This window comes from Macrobrachium nipponense, chromosome 6, assembly GCF_015104395.2.
Source record: "Macrobrachium nipponense isolate FS-2020 chromosome 6, ASM1510439v2, whole genome shotgun sequence".
NCBI lineage: Eukaryota > Metazoa > Arthropoda > Malacostraca > Decapoda > Palaemonidae > Macrobrachium > Macrobrachium nipponense.
In genome coordinates this window covers 57,100,248-57,117,789 of record NC_061108.1, presented here as the reverse complement: position 1 = coordinate 57,117,789, position 17,542 = coordinate 57,100,248, and the positions used below count along the sequence as shown (strand labels likewise).

At 42.4% G+C, this 17,542-nt stretch overlaps 1 protein-coding gene across 6 annotated transcripts in view; it reads right to left on the bottom strand.

The window, feature by feature from the left end:
* LOC135216379 (long-chain fatty acid transport protein 4-like) overlaps positions 1 to 17,542 on the bottom strand; it is a 447,308-nt gene that overhangs the window by 220,335 nt on the left and 209,431 nt on the right. For all 6 annotated transcript variants that reach the window (XM_064251648.1, XM_064251647.1, XM_064251650.1 and 3 more), the window contains exons 5-6: positions 8,725 to 8,836; positions 8,291 to 8,374 (exon numbers count right to left, since the gene is read on the bottom strand). In XM_064251648.1, the coding sequence (XP_064107718.1) occupies positions 8,291 to 8,374; positions 8,725 to 8,836 (196 nt within the window). The remainder of the gene's footprint in view (positions 1 to 8,290; positions 8,375 to 8,724; positions 8,837 to 17,542) is intronic.

Here is a 17,542-nt window from a genome sequence, read left to right as displayed (position 1 = left end):
TATAGATCCAGATCTCCTTCCTACCTACCTCGTGCTAACATGCCATCACCCTATCGCCATGCTACTCAGACACTCTAGCCTTAGCCGCTGAGGTCATATTAGTGGTTTGTCCCTTATTTTTTTGCTAGGGACATCCACACTTTGTACTTATAAGGTACTTCAGTGTCCCTACCCTTATTTTTATGCTAGGGTAGGACACAATGTGTTTTGTATATTATGTAAATACTTTGCTTAAGTGAACCTGTTTTGTTAACTTACATTTCATTATTGTATACTACTATGTTTATTATAAGTTAGTTTTAAGTACTTTGTTGTTGGCTCTCTTTTTTATGCCATTGTTTAGCATAAGTTAGCTTTAAGTACTTAATTTGTATTCTGTATACCTGATTCACTTATATTATATATCTATTTTTACTTCGGTTTTTCATTTGTCCCTTTTCCCATCTTGCCTGTTTTTCTGGTACTCTTTCATAGGCCGACACGAGCTGAGCCCAGAAAAGGGATTTTGACGTAGGAAAAATCTATTTCTGGGTGATTGGCTCGTGTCGCCCTATGAAACCCACCCTGTCTTGCTTTTCCCCCCCTGCAGGGCAAGATGTTCATAGATTAAGGATGACCGCTAGGGGCGCTGCTGTCCGTGGCGTCCTTTAGTAGTAGGTAGTAGCGGCAGCATCACCCGTTAGTATCAGCTCTCGCTAATGGGGATCTTGGATTGGAAGGTCTAAATGGTGAATGACTCGTGGTAGTGTTCCCACTCGCCCCTATTCTCATACCGACACTTCTTTTATAGAGTGAGCGAGTCAGTTTTACTGACATTTTCTTAATTTTGTTTTTCTCTGGTAAGATTTAGATTAATTTTGCCTAGAAAGAATGATATTAAGGATCCTTTCATAGGGCGACACGAGCCAATCACCCAGAAATAGATTTTTCCTACGTCAAAATCCCTTTTTTGTGAAAAAATACAGTAATTATTATATTTTAATGAAAAAATACAGTAATTAGTGAACACAGTGTTGTCTGCAAAAAAAATCCCAAAGAAAATTCCACAAATCAATGAATGTTCCCCATTGAGGAGTGAATATTTGTTCCTGAAAAATTGTGACAAAGTGGACTGTGGAAATGTGAAACGCATAAAACCAGGAGGTCACTGTAATAACCAAAGTAAAAAATACATAATTAATTTTATTGATAATGCATAATCTATTTCCTCCATTAAGATATTATGCCTGAAGATATGATAACTATTATTTACACCTGTTACAACTATCCATCTTGCCCATTAGTATATTAGGGAGGTAGACCTTGGAATAGGTAGAACATTTCTGTTATCTTAGCAACATATAGTAGTACATATATTGGATTGTTAAGCTTCTACCAAGAAGGCCTCAAGAGGATGGTAATATACTTGATGTATAGATGTGAATACTTTTAAACAGAGCAGCAAATAGCAGGTTTTGACGTAGGAAAAACCTATTTTTGGTAGTTGCTGTTAGAGTATTCAAAGGAGTTACCCTCCCTGGTGTGCGCCAGCGCCCCAAGGAGAGCAGACTAATATCAAAGAAATATCATTTAGCCTGGTTTTTAATCGGGTATTATGCCATAATGATAAACACTATGACAAGTGATAGAGTATAATGGACTCAAAAGACAAGAGGGCATTTTTTCTCATCTTCAGCAAAAGCTGTACCCAGTTTTCCTACGTCAAAACCTGTAGAAGTGACTATTGCGCATGCACATTGGCCATCTTGTTTTATGTTCGGGCCGGCCAAAGACCACAAATCATTACTCTGTTGGTCAACACAGGATGTACCTTTACCCAAATCCCATGGTTTTTCAACAAGAAAGTGGGGGGTTTTGAGGACTCAACAGCGACTACCAAAAATAGGGTTTTCAAACGTCAAAACTTGTCTTTTTATAGCGTAGTCGCTGTTTTGTCCTCAAAGGAGCATTAAAAAGAAATTGACGGGTGACGAAAAACTTAAGCTCACAAATTTTCATCCCAAATATCTCAAAGTTTTAAGATTAAATCATTTCAGGTCCAATGTCAAGCCACTAGTTTCAGTAAAAAAGATATCGAAAACACAAAGGATATACTTTTAGCATAAAGTTCTATGGCGACTTACCTAAGTATGCTGGGTATGGTTGCGACCTTTACGCACCTTCCCCAGCGATAGTCAACATACCCACCCGTTAGGGAGACCCCTGGTTTTCTGTCATGGCGCCTATGGGGTCAGGACTAACCATACCACCTACTGATACACAGTGCATTCGAATTTGTTCCAGCTCATGGCAGTAGTGTTTTAAGAATACTGACTCTGATGACCACCCAGTACATTCAGAAACTTCTTCAAATGATACATTTCTGAAAAAGGCCAATGATGTACTTACTTTCCTAATAGCATGTGATCTAGGAAAGGAATGTGGGTTAGCCTTTTTAATGAGGGACACTAAAATTATTCTTAGCCCTTGTAGAGAGAGTGGTTTGTTCATGCTAGGATGTAGGAAAATTGGACCTTCTGAAACATTTTCCGTGATCTCTAGGTAATCCTTAAGTGCTTGAACTGGACATAATGTTTTGTCTGCTAAACTGAGTTTTCTTTTTAAAAAAAAGGAGATTTCCTCTTTAAAGGATTCTCATTCTTGGCCAAGAATGATGGTCCAGGGGATAACAACAACTGGTTATCAGCAGTTTGTGTGATATATTGTCCCCATCTAAGAGAGCCCAATTCACTAATATGTGCTCCTGATGCTAATGCTACCAGGAAGATTGCTTTTTGAAGCATGCTTGTGGTGGTTACATTAGGTCCGTTGAATTCAGGAATACATAAAAGTTTGACTACCTTATTCAGGGACCAAGTAATTGGAAGTCTTTTGGGAGCGGGTCTCTGTAAAGAAAAAGACCGCAGAAGGGAAGTTACAACTTCTATGTTGGAATCAATCCAAAATCCACAGAGCAAGGGTTCTGTTAATGCAGCCTTGTATGCTATAATTGTTGTAACTGCGAGATGGTTTGCCTTCAAAGGGGTGTATAAGAAAATTTATTAGTGTTTCTATAGAAATCTCGATTGGGCTCTCAGTCTGGATATAATCTAACCATATCCACCATACGGACTGATATTGCCGGATAGATGATGTCCGTAGTTTTTGCACTAGGTACCTAGGAATATTGGGTGAATAGTTTTCACGGTAGATTATATCTAAAAAATCCACACGTGAAGGTCTCGGCTTAGAATGGAGGATGCGTAAACGACATTCCCTCCTACTTTCTGGGATAGCACAGCGGATGGTAATGGAATTGACCTCTTCATCCACTGCTGAAGTAGTAGGAACCAATGCCTGTTGGGCTAATTTGGGGCTATTAGGTAAGCTGTTCCTTTTAAGGTTAGGAGCTTGTTCAAAACCTTAGAAATCTGGGACAATGGAAGAAAAAGATAAATTGTCTTCCAGTTGTTCCAGTCGTGTAGGAAGGCATCTCTCACTATTGCTTGATTGTCCACATTCGGTGACAGATATACTGGGAGTTTGAGATTCTCGCATGTGGCAAACGGGTTCACTTCTGGTTGTGAAAGTAGGTTGTATAGTAGTATTTGAAAGGAGTGGTTGTCCAATGACCACTCTGTTGAGGCTGTCGTGTTCCTTGACAAAGAGTCTGCTATTATACATTGAGCAGCCCTGTAAGGTGAGTTGCAGACAAATGCCACTTCTTTTCCTGTGCCATCCAAAGAATGGCTAACATTACCATATTGAGAGGAGGTAACCGGGATCCCAATTTTTTTATGCAAGACATTGTAGTCGAATCATATAGGACCAGCAGAATGTGTGTCTGTTCTGGAGGTTTGAGTTTCTTAAGAGATGACAATTCCTTTAGAGTAACTGACCACTTCCCCTCCACCTGACGATCCTCCCAGTGTCCTCCCCAACCTGTCAATGAGGCATCTGTGTGTATTGTTACTTTTACAGGTGGAGTAAGGGTGACCTGTTTTGCCAAAATTCCTTCCATGTCCATGGCCGAAGTATCTCCCCAAGTTTTTGATGCATTTTGTGAGATTTGTCTTACATCCTTTTTCTTGCATGTGACATCCAAAATTTGTTCACATTTTTCAGTTGCAACCTGAATATTGGATCTGCTATAGATGCGAACTGTAGCAGACCCATCATGCGCTCTAATTGCCGTCTGGAAGCAGTGGGCTGTGTCAGGAACCTTTTGAGGTTTTTCCTTATTCTGTTCTGAGTTTTGAGGGGAAGATACAAAAGCCCATGAACCGTGTCCCAACACATTCCCAGCCACTGAAAATGTCTGCTGGGTCTGATACGGGATTTTTTTTCCAATTTACAATAAAGCCTTTGACTGGAGTCTGTTGACTACTGTTCCTAGGTTTTTCAGGCACTCTTTTCTTGCGGCTCCCCAGACTAACCATGTATTCCTTCTTTCCTGAGTTCCTGAACAACTACCGTCACCAATTTTGTAAAGATTCTCGGGGCAATGTTTAACCTGAAAGGCATGACCTTGAATCTGTATGTACTTTTTCCTATCTGGAACCCTAGGAAGGGGCAGAAGGGAACGGCAATAGGGATGTGCCAATACACGTCTTCCAGATCTATAGAAACTGTCCAGGTCCCTTTTGGAATGACAAAACGTACTTGGACAACGGTAGTCATTCAAAACTTCTGGCAAACAATGTGTTTGTTCAATGTTGACTGGTCGAGGATCACGCTTCGTTCTGAAGAATCCTTTTTGGGAACACTGAAGAGACGTGCCTGGTGACAAATGTAGGAATGTTTCTCTACGGCTCCTTTTAAGAGGGCCTTCTGCACGTAATCTTTCATAGAGGGGTCTGGTTTTTGAAAAAAACCCTTTCAAAGGTGGAGAGGGGTGAGACCACTTCCATCCCAGTCCATTGAGAATAATGAGAAGACTTCCATTCCTTTTGAAACTTCTGAAGTTGACCCCCGACCAAACAATTCCTGTTGGGATCCCCCACCTTCCTTTGCCTTTTTCCTTAATGGGCATTCCAGGTGTTGCTTTTCCTTTTCCTCTATAAGCTGGTTTTTGGACCTTGTGGAAAGGATAAGCGTTTTGCTGTGCAGGTTTTTGTCCCTTTTGAGGGTGCTGTCCCTTCTGACTACCTACCTGCGTATGAGGAGAGCTATTGGAAGTCAATGGAGGCCTATATGATTTCTTGATCAGAGCATCCTTTTTTGGATTTGGTAAGGGAAAATTTCTAGTTTTTGTTTCCTGAAATCTTTTCCCAGTAGAGCATACACTGTGCAATTTTGTTGATGTGCTTGTTCTTTTATTTGAGTCACAATAGACTCCTCAAACAGGTCTCGGCAGAAGGCTTTGGGGTCAGGTGAATCCTTATATCACTTTTGGGGGAAGGATCCTGATCGGCTTCTGAAAGCTGCATGGGGGATTGACTTTCTTCTACAGTGTTTTTCCCACGGCTGATTGACATCTGTGTCCCTGGTCCTTCTGGGTTCAGCAAGGTTCTTTCGGTATCAATGTCTACCTCAAAGTCTTTGAACACTTCACTTCTAGGTGAGGATTCCTCTAATTCCTCCTCAGGATGTACCTGAGGGGTAGTGGTGACTGATGTTATTGGGTTTTGGCCCAAATATGGAACGTCAGAGAAAAGTTTAAATATATGCTGCCTGAGTTTTGCTGGATAGACATAATCTATCCCTTCCTCACCTTTGCTAAACCCTAGGACCCAGCGAGCAGTTTCATCTTTAAAGCTTGCTGCCAAGAGCACACTACAATTCTCGCACCTAACAGGTGACCAAACAAATTTCCCTTGATCGTTACCGGGACTTTGCCTATGGCAGGTGGTATGGGTAGTGCCCACTGGCAAAAATTGCACCGAGCAACCAGCTACGACACACTTTAATTGAGGGTTATTTCTCAAGATGGCCCTGTAGTGAAAAAACCAAGCTGTTATTAGAAAATTTTAGTATAAATTATTTTTACTACTTGAAAACCGTAATTATTAATGAGTAGTAGATATCATTTTATAAGTCAGTTTGACTACAAATGAACATTCTGTAAATTATTTAGGCAAATCTAGTTACTAACTCCGCACGAACTGTAAGGAACGGTCCCATAAAAACAGAGGCCAATAGGGACTGGGGCGTCAAATGTTATTTTTCTGTTTCTGATACTAGTTCCTGGGGTTAAACTCAACCCCCCAACAACAATTGTCAAATTTCAATTATCAACTCAATTACTTTTAGAGAAGTGTAATTTTCATATAAATACTCAACGAAGATATGACCTAGATCTGCCTAAATCTGTGTTAACTCAAACCTTTTAAGGTTTAAATTATCTTTGAAACCTTGTTTATTTTTATATTACTCAAACTTAGTCCTTATGTATTGGTTATGCTTGGGTCTTTATTTTAATCATAACAACACCCAATACTATTCAAGTTAGTTTATGGCTAACTATTTACTAACTTAAGCAAGTTTTCTATAAGGGTTGGATTAGTATCCTTGGTATAATCTATTCCTACTGAATAAAGTTAGGTTTTTAATTATTACCAACAAGAATTTAAAATGTAGCCTAATCGCGTAGTTAGGCTACATAACCAAGTTACTATTTACTGAGTCATGTAATTTTTGAAATTTTTAATAAAGTGGTTTATGAACCCATACATATGGCTGTGGTTTATGAACCCATACATATGGCTAACTATTTACTAACCTAAGCAAGGTTTCTATAAGACTTGGGTTAATATCCTTGGTATAATCTATTCTTACCATATAAGGTTAGGTTTTGACTTATAACCAAAAAAAATTTAATATGTAGCCTAATTGCTTAGTAAGGCTACATAACCAAGTTACTATTTACTGAGTCAAGTAATTTTTGAAATTGTTTAATAAAGTGGTTTATAAACCCATACATATACACATATAAATACATATATGCACACACATATATACATATACACATATAGACTAGGATACTAAATCATAGCAAAACAAACATTTCTGCTAAGCCCCGAATAGTTTTAGCATGTTATATTACTGATAAACTAGCCTCTATAAAACCATCATACCAACACTAACCTTCATGTTAGGTTATTTTACCTTACAAGTAAATCAACACTTACTCTAAGCATAACTTAGAGCGATAATTCGAATTACAATTTCAGCACCCCATTCAACATGTTACTTAAAAACCACCACTTAACATGTAGCTCCGAGTTTTAGACTACTATTACATTTGACACCTGTTGTCAATTCTACTAGCCTTAGAATACTTATTCTAGGCGAACAACTTTGATTAATAGTGTTAGTAAGGGGGTTCACTACTTAGCACTAGGAATTATCCGGCTTGGTTTATTTTGGTCATACAGTTGCAAAATAAAACTAAAATGGTGTAGCCTGTTTATCTACTTTTAGGTACTCATCACCGAAAAATTAGGTAAGTACTTAGGGTTATTTAATCATTTTTGTACTTAGGTTATTTAATCATTTTTAAGATATACTGTCTTAGGTTACAGGCTACTGATAATTGCCATTCCTAGTCTAAAATTACTTGTCCTGAACCGGCTAGGCTACTAGCTCATGTAGGCTACTGCCTCGGAAATTGTGGAAACCGTTATCTGAAAAGATTAACTAAATTAATAATACAATATGGAGTAGTTCTTTCGGTAAAAAACTTCCAACAAAAATTTATTAAAAAACACTTTTCGCGTTCGTAAAGGCTAGCCTGGAATATGTGTCTCTCCAGTCATGTGTTAAACAGAAATCTTAAAAAAGAGCACTTAATTTTCAAATGTTGGCGATTCCATGATTGATTATGAAAAACTCTCAAGATAGAGGAGCACTGGCTGAATAGTCTTTCATCTGTGATGACCAGAAGAGTAATGGTTTGTGGTCTTTTGGCCGTCCCGAACATAAAACAAGATGGCCGATCCACATGACTTCTACAGGTTTTGACATAGAAAGACTGGGTACTACAGCTTTCACTGAAGACGAGAAAAAATGCCTTCTTGTCTTTTGAGTGCATTATACCCTATCACTTGTCATAGTGTTCATCATTATGGCATAGTAATACCTGGTTAAAAGACCAGGCTAAAAGATATTTCTTTGATATTAGTCTGATCACCTTGGAGTGCTGGCGCACACCAGGGAGGGTAACTCCTTTGAGGACGAAACAGTGACTATGCTATAAAAAAAATGACATATAACAGACCTGCATTTTCCCATACAGAAGATGCATGAGCACTCACAAGGAAGATGAGGATTCTGAAAAGCTGACAACAAAATCATCAAGAATAATAATCACCTTTCATTTTTATCTCTTCCTGAGATGCATTTGCAACATAATGGGGAAGGCTGCAAATTTCTTCATCTTTCAGTTCATTCAGTGCTGAAATAAATAAGAAGAATGCCTTATATTACTGAACTTCACTTCTTCACAAGACAATAGTTAATACCAAGCTATACGATAAAACCAATAAACTAGCTATAGATATTTTAAAAAGAACACATCAAATCCCTCAAGTATCCCCTGGAAAATATACAAAAGAAAATTCTCCATGTGCAATGATCTATAGATTCTTATTCCCTTATCAACCACTTATAAGGGTGTATGTCACGAGTGCAAAACTCCATAGAGAATTGAACAGGCGAGCAAACAATGTGAGATTTCATCCTTATAATAGGTATAAATATTGTATTTCAATGTACTGTATCTATATTTTATAATAAAATTCTTACCATCTTGAGTCTCCTTTCCACATATAATAGCTTTGCAGTCAGCAATCTTGATACAGTGCATTAAAGGATCATCTTTGAGGTTATAATTTATTAAAGCTGGAACTGCTCCAATCTACAATAAAGAGACTGAATATAATTTATTGTTTTACTGAAATCTGAAATGAATAAAGTATATGATTTTCCTAAAAACATGGTAAAATGAGATTCTTATAAATAAAAACTATTTTCTTTATACAATTCCATCAGTTTAGATATACCTAATCCTGTGGTCAACAGCTCTATGGACACAAAATGAAAAATGAAAACTCTCGCCTGCCAGCTATATGTTTGGTTGCCTCTGGTCATAGCTATGATTACTTCATTCCTATCCCTTTCAGACATACTAAAAGAAATGTGGGGAAGGAAATATGGCATATTTTACGCTGTAAACTGATAGGAGTGTATTAAAAACTAAATTTTATTTTTAAAATTCCCAGTATTTCAACCCAACTCCCATCAGTCTATATAAGCATAGGCCTTCCAGTTGTGAGAAAAAAATTTAAACCAAGCTGCTGAGGTAGGCATTATGATTGAACAAGGACAGAAAATCAAACGGTCTACATAATAATAAAGTCACCAGAGGGTGAAAGGATCTTATTTATATACCAATAAAGGGATTTTGACGTAAGGAAAAATCTATTTCTGGGCGATTGGCTCGTCGCCAGCGAAATATCCTTTAATCTATTATTTCTAGGGTAAATGTACTAACACATACCAGAGAATAAATAAAATAAAGAAAAAGGTCAGTATAACTGACTCGCTCACCCTCCAGGAGGGTGTCGGTATGAACACTAGGCGAGTGAGACCACTACCACGAGCCAAATGCCAATAGAAATCTCCCACTACAAAATCCCTCCAAGAGGGGAGCCGACCCACAGAGTGAGCAGCTCGTACTACTACTACTCCATCCCATGCTGCCGACTGCTGCGCCTCTGGTGGCCATCCTGAAGTTAGCAGACAATCTTGGGCGAAGGGATGGGTAGGGTGGGATTTCGCTGGCGACACGAGCCAATCGCCCAGAAATAGATTTTTCCTTACGTCAAAATCCCTTTTCTGGGCTCAGCTCGTGTCGCTGCGCGAAATCGTACCAGAGAAATAGCACAAGATTGTAAACAAAAGTAATAAACTGAGAATAAAAATAAAATAAATCAGAATAGGTCTCAAATAAAAGATAAAATATATAAGAATAGACTATAATTGCTAAAAGATACATATACACAGGGGTATAAAAATAGAAATATGCTTAAATTACCCTTAAACCTAATCATGTTTGTAAACATAAGGTAATTACATATGTCAGGTAAAATTATTTACATGTATCAATGTTATCTGTGTAACAGCATGTATCAAAAGTATAATAGCAATTAATAAAAACAATCAACAATAATAATATATAAAGGAATGTATATGACTTAATATACAAAACCCGTAATCATTATAATATGATGTATCCCCTAGCATAAAAATAAGGGGAAACATCCATGAGATCAATGTGTATAATCATTTGTGAGTGTCCCTAACCAGACAATAAGGGGCACCCACTACACTATCACAAAAGCAGCTAAGACACAAGGTGAATGCAAATGAACCAGGTAGGAATAGACGAACTTTTGGGTGAGGCAGGTAGAAAGGAGGACTGAATCTTCTACTACAAACTAGCTAGAGTCAGGGGAAACTATGTTACCCGCTGCTACTGCTGGGAATTTCAGAGCTTCCAAGGACTTAAGGTAGTGACGTGAACACTGTCGGCGATTTCCATCCAGTATACTTTTTCAACTCATCGAAGTTTCATATGTTGGAAATAATTAATTGAGGTGGCTACTGCCCTGACATCATGTGCTTTCGGGAAAGAGTCAGGATTGGCTTGCTTAATAAAGTACAGGATTTGTTGCCTGATGCCTTTAATGGATAAAGTTCCACCTTTTTCCCTCCTAAAGAGGGGACCCGACGAAGATGAGGAGGTCCTAGACAGAAAGGCTCGTAAGGTTGTAACTGGGCAAAGAGATACATCTTGTGGAAGGGGTAGTACCTTCCAAGGTTCCCACCTCATCAAAGGATCTTCATTCTTTGCTAAAAAGCTACGTTCCGGAGAAAGTAGGACTTCTCCTGTGGGAAGGAACTGAATATGATCCGGGTCTCTGGATAGAGCCGACAGTTCTGAAATTCTTGCTCCTGAAGCTAAGCTTAATAAGAATAGGGTTTTTTCTTAAGAGCATTATAAACGAGCATGTGTCATTATCGGGTTTCGGTAAGCCTAGTTTTAGAACATCGTTTAAGAACCATGAAACTGACGTAGGCCTTATAGAAGGCCTAAGCCTAGCACATGCCTTAGGAATAGACGAGAAGTAGGAATCCGTCAAGTCTATGTTAAATCCAAATTGAAATATCTTTTTCAAAGCTGACTTGTTTGTCGTAATCGTGCTAGCTGCTAAACCTTTTTCAAATAAGGATCTGAAAAAGGATATAGCTGAATTAACTGTCATGATTCTAATATCCGAATCTCTCAGGAAGGTTGCTAACTTTTTGACAGCAGCATCATACTGCCTCAAAGTCGAATCCCTTTTATCGGATTCCAAGCATAGAATATTCTAGAGGGTCAATATTCGCATCTCTTTTTTGCCGCAAACTTCATGAAATCCATAAAGTTAGGGTTTTGAGAATCCCTGAGGAAGCGAACACAGTCTTCATTTGTACTGACTGGGAGAGCTTGGGACTGGGGATCTGAAGAGGACGAAGGCCCAGCTCCAACGTTAGAGGATACCAGTTGCTCTTCGGCCAGTCTGGGGCTACTAGAGCCACTTGACCCTTGAAAGTCCTGAGTTTGTTCAATACTTTCATGAGGAGATTCACTGGAGGGAAGACGTAAATCTTCTCCCAGTTGTTCCAGTCTAGAGCCAGGGCGTCCGTGGCATAGGCCAGAGGGTCCAGGTTGGGGGCTACATAACACGGTAGTTTGTGGTTCGCTTGTGATGCGAAGAGGTCCACCTGTAGCCCTGGGACTCTTTGAAGGATCCATTGGAACGAACTGTTGTCCAGTGACCATTCCTACTCTAGGGGTATGATCGGGATAGGGCGTCTGCTATGACGTTTCTTACTCCAGCTATGTGAGTGGAGGAAAGATGCCAACTGAACTTGTCTGCCAGGGAGAGATGGCTATCATGACGTGATTTAGATGACGTGACTTGGAGCCTCCTCTGTTTATACAATGTACTACCACTGCGCTGTCCAGGACTAGCTTTATGTGGGAGTACTTGGGTGGGCGTAACCCTTTTAGAGTCAAGAACACTGCCATTGCCTCCAGTACGTTTATATGGAACTGACGGAACTGAGGTGACCAAGTCCCTTGAACCTTTTTTGACCTGGGAATACCCTCCCCAGCCGCTTAAGGACGCGTCTGTGTGGATGGTGACCTCTGGTGGAGGGAACTGAAGGGGAACTGACATTGATAAATTCTTGACTCTCGCCCATGGCCGAAGTCGATTCTTTAGAATCAGAGGCACTGAGGATAGTTTGTCCCTGGACCTGACGTTTGCTCGCGAGCGCCAGATTCTGGTTAGGTCTTTCAGTTTGGCTTTCATTAAGACGTTTGTCACTGATGCAAACTGGAGAGAACCCAGGATCCTTTCCTGGGCTCTCCTTGACGCTAGTTTGTGACTTAGAAATTGCTTGACTGACTTTGCTATTTCTTTCCTTTTGGATGATGGAATCGACAGAGTGTGGGATGATAGATTCCATTGAATGCCCAGCCACTGAAAGTTTGACTCTGGAGTGAGTCTTGATTTGGTCCTGTTTTATTTTGAAGCCTAGATATTCCAGGAACTGAATCACTTTCAGAGTAGCTCTGTTGCATTCCTCGACTGATGGGGCCCAGATCAACCAATCGTCGAGATACGCTACTACCATGATCCCTTGCGATCTGAGTTTGTTGCACTTACCACTTCCGCTAGCTTCGTGAACACTCTGGGTGCCACGTTGAGTCCGAATGGAACTACCTTGAAGGAGAATGTCTGGTCTCCTATCTTGAAACCCAGATACGGACGGAAGTGTCTTGCAATAGGGATATGATAGTAAGCGTCTGTAAGATCGATAGAGGTGGTGACGGCCCCACGGGGAAGTAGGGTCCGCACCTGTGAGATCGTGAGCATCTTGAACTTGTCGCAGCGGATGGCTAAGTTTAAGCGGGACAAGTCTAAGATTACCCTTCTTTTTTGTGAGCCTTTCTTTGGCACGCTGAACAAGCGACCTTGAAATTTTAATCTCTTGACTCTCGCTATAGCTCCTTTTTGAAGGAGATCGTCTGCGTACTCTGTCAATTCCTTGGAAGGAGTTGACGGAAAGGTCTGGATGGAGGTGGGTTCGTCAACCAGCTCCAACCCAGACCTTTTGACACTATGCTCTGAGCCCATTGGCTGAAGTTCCACCGGTGGCGAAAGTGAAACAGCCTCCCCCCTACCTGAAGTTCTTCATTGTTCTGGTAACCGCCTCGGCCTCCTCTGAAGGCTTTCACCTCGTTAAAGGGGCCTCCCGATCCTCTCCCACGAAAGGAACGCTTACCTCTACCTCCCTTACCCGAGCGGTCATACTTCTGAGAAGCTTGACTCTCGAAGGCTTGATTGTAAGCTGGAGAGATGGCGTAAGAGGTGGAGGGCTGAGGCTGAGGGGATATCACATAAATTGGCTGTGATTGACCTTTAGAAGTGGAGGGTTGGGCTGTCTGCACTAACGGTACTGTTGGAACTTGTTGAGGAAAGCGTAGTTGCTTCTTCTGGTCAGGTTGGAAAACGCCTGGGTTTTCTTTTGGTCCCTTACCTTTAGGATTCAGGTCTTCTCCCCCCCCCCCCCCCCCCCCCACCCGCCCCCCCACCCTCCCCTCCCTCCTCTTAGCCGAAAGGCCCCAACGATCCTTAAGGCTCTGGTTTAACCTGGTAGCCTCTGATTGGACCTCCTTAACCATAGCTTCTGGGAAGAGATCTGCTCCCCAGATGCTAGACGAGAGTAACCTATTCGGTTCATGCCGAATGGTTGCCTCTTGTAGGACATGCTTTCCTACAATTCGTCCGAGCAGTGGCAAACTCAAACATATCTGACTGTACCGTTTGAGTCAGGGCTTTGGTCATGAGCTTAAAAAATCGGTTCTGATCCATAAGCCATGGTAGCTACCTCATACATTAGCCATAATAGAATTGATGGATCTGGCTAGACGCGATTTTTGCATCAAACTCAGCCTGAATAAGGCTATCTGGGAGCCTGGGTAGCTTTTCACCAAACTGCTCCATAGCACAGTCCGGTTTGAGTTTGCCAGCTGAGAATGTATTCGGCAAGTCTTCCCACAATTCTCCAACTGAGGGGAGCAACGGAGAAGTGGGATCCGCTTCCTTCAACTGCGGTATAGGTTCCCCCTTCTGGGCCGCTGGGATGGTCGAACCTCGCGATCTTGGTTAGGAACGGGAGCGGGGTACTCTCATCCATTGTAAAAATGGTAAAGGGACTCTTAAAATGGTTGTATCTTGGTGTTAGAACAATCCATGTCCTCTAAACACCTGAGCCATTCTCTCTGAGCCTGGTCTCGTGAGTAGAGGACTGTCCTCCTTAGGTACCTTATCGTCCCGCACCATAGCCGACGGCGTAAGCCTTGCGTAGCCTATGAACGGAGGCTGGAGGTCTTCCGGGAAGAACTCGAAGTCCTCTATTCTTCGAGTCCCAAATTCCGGTATAGAGATGAGACCGTCTTGGAAGGGGGCGTATGACGCTACTCTCCACGGATTGTTCATAGAGAACTGAGGTAGTGAGTCATACGGAGGAAGTTGGGATCCACTCGTGTTGGACAGTGGAGGAGAGGCTAGAGGACTTCTCTCAGCCCGGCTATAATGGAGTCCTGGGAAGTAATCCTGTCCGACAGACGAGAGATCATTTGCTCCATGCTACTCTTTAAGGACCCAACCCAGGTCCCCCACCTGTTGCAACAGGCCAGCATTGGAGTCCAAAGCCGGAGCTGCTGCGGAGGTGGAGGGGAGGCTCTGAATCGGAACCAAAGGTAGCGGAACTGGTGATTCTGCCGGAGTGCGAGATCTCTCTCTGGAGGATTTACTCCTCGAGGACTTAGAGCCGGAGCTAGAAGCTTTAGACCTGGATGCTCCGGGATTCCCAGCCGGAGACTTACGGGAGGAGGATGAAGCCGAAGTCGTCTTCTTAGACGACGACGACGTCTTAGTCAAAGTCATCACCTTAGACTTGACCTTAGGTCTAACCGAAGCACCAGGAGGAGAATATATTTCGTCACCCGTAAGCCTTGGAAGGATGGAGAGGTTGCAGGAGTAGAAGAAACAGTTACGCCCAAGGGTGACCCTTGGGTGTCCACCGTACCTACCTCGACCAACAGGTCGTCTATACCTACCATAGGTTCAACATTAATATCTAGGGTCGCGACATCGTAGAGATATCCTGGTCCTGATCAGTTAATGAGGTGGCCAGCTGTTGTTGGATGAAGGCGATAGGTCGGATCCGCTTCTATCGGGTCGACGTATCCTGTCGCCTTGCCTCCGGGGAAGATTAGTAAATGCCAACCCGCCTTCTCTAGGATGTAGAGCTGTCCCTTGGCGGCGTTTTTCCCAAAACCGCCGACCCAGGCCCACCCGCAGGGTGGGTAGCCAGTGCGGTATCTCTTACCGCCGGAGCCTGGAAGAGAGGGCGTAGTTTGATTTAAGAATCACTTAAAAACTAAAACTTAAAGTATAACTTAAATTAATTGCCTTAAGTTAATATGATGAAAACTTAAGCGCTAAAAAAGAAGCGGAGCAGCTACTGGAGATGTAAAACTTACCCCTTCCCTTGAAAATCTGGCTCCCAGATCGTCTAACATATGGTACACGTCTCATGGTACCAGACCTGGATGTCCCCGAGCGGAGTCGCGCATGGAGCATGGGACCGGCAAACTTCGTGTCCACAAGGGTCCTGAAGTGTGGCGGAACATCCCGGATGCTCACAGTTGGTGGCCTGTAAGTGGGGAGACACATGAGTATCTTAAAAAACATCACTTACAGTCTAAAGGACAGAAGAGCTCCGATGCATGCCGGAGCTCGGAAAAAAATTTGTGCATAACCCCTCCCTGCATCGCCTGAATAGGCTATAATCCCGGAGAGATCCGGTAAGATATGTAAGGGAGGGGGATGGTTTAAGGTTCTTAAGATAAACTTAAAGATAACTTAAACCTAACACAAGAAGCAAACCGGACTAAGTCCAGTACGTAGCGGAGTGTAGTAACTCAGCAAAACGTAAGGTTAGTAGAGACCCACTGTATGCTCCGGTCCACCCTACTGGGTGGACTAACAACTTTCCGCTGGATACCAGGACTCCGATCAGGAAGGAGCCCTAGTAAGATGGGAAAGAGCGAGAAGACATACAGGCTCAAGCTAGCCCGGAGCGACAAGGTAGCGCGGAGGGTGGGCAAGGCCAGTACCCCCCCCCCACTCCTCCGTACCAACCGGCCGGACCGAGAAGCCGCCGGAGAGGTCGAGACCAGTCTGGTCTGTCCCGACTCCCTAGCCCTCCGCCTGAGGGGAGAGAGGGAGGCAGGCTCGGGTATGAGGAGCGAGCATGGGCAGACCGGGCCCCGCCCCCTGACCCGACTCTATGGAAGAGCGGGAGGGGGGGGAAGAATGACTGGACAGGCGTCTGGCTGGCCCGTGATCACGAAGTGACCACGAGGCGGTAAGACCAAATACGACAACTAAGCCTAGGACAACCACTGATCAGGGAGATGCTATCGGGAAGCATACTGAACTGAAAAGCGGAGGCAAATAAGCCCACTGGGCCGAACCAACTGATCAGAGAGATGCTATAGGGAAGCAACCGAACTGATGAGCGGTAGTATAGGCTCAAAGAGCCAGGACCTAGGCTAAGCCAGACGCCTAACTAACCATAACAATAATAAAATATACAGTTATATAAATAAATAAATGAAAGAAAGAAAACAATATAGCAGGAGAAAAAATCCAGGAGTGTACGACTAACCCGAAGGCAAGTCTACCACTCAAAGCTAGTCAGAGGCCGATACTAAGAACCTGGACTAGGGTCTGGATAGAAGAAGCCTACGTAAGGTAAAATACATGCATGCATGACAAACCTGAGTAGGACCGTACCCTAAGTAAAGCGGATAATCATAAAGAGCGAAGATAATAAGGGGATGTTCTAGGTATGGGAGACCAAGAACGAACCCATCACGAGCAGAAACCATGCTGCCATGCTGTCCGGACCCCGAGGTCGTATTTATACCTAAAAAATGATATTGTTATAATACAATTAAAGTTTCATACATACTTACCTGGCAGATATATACATAGCTATCGACTCCGTCGTTCCCGACAGAAATTCGAATTTCGCGGCACACGCTACAGGTAGGTCAGGTGATCTACCTGCCTGCCGCTGGGATGGCAGGACTAGGAACTATTCCCGTTTTCTAATCAGATTCTCTCTTCCACCTGTCTCCTGCGGGGAGGCTGGGTGGGTCATTAGTTGTATATATCTGCCAGGTAAGTATGTATGAAAGACTTTATTATTGTATTATAACAATATCATTTTCATACATTCAACCTTACCTTGTCAGATATATACATAGCTGATTGACACCCTTTGGTGGAGGGCAAGAGACAGCTAGTTACTGACTAGACAGGTAAACAACATATGTTGTAGGTATTTATAGACCTTAGTTCCTCTGTGTTTTCTAGACGAAGGATTGACTTCCTAGCTATTGCATAGGAGTCTGCTTCATCTCAAGAGCCTT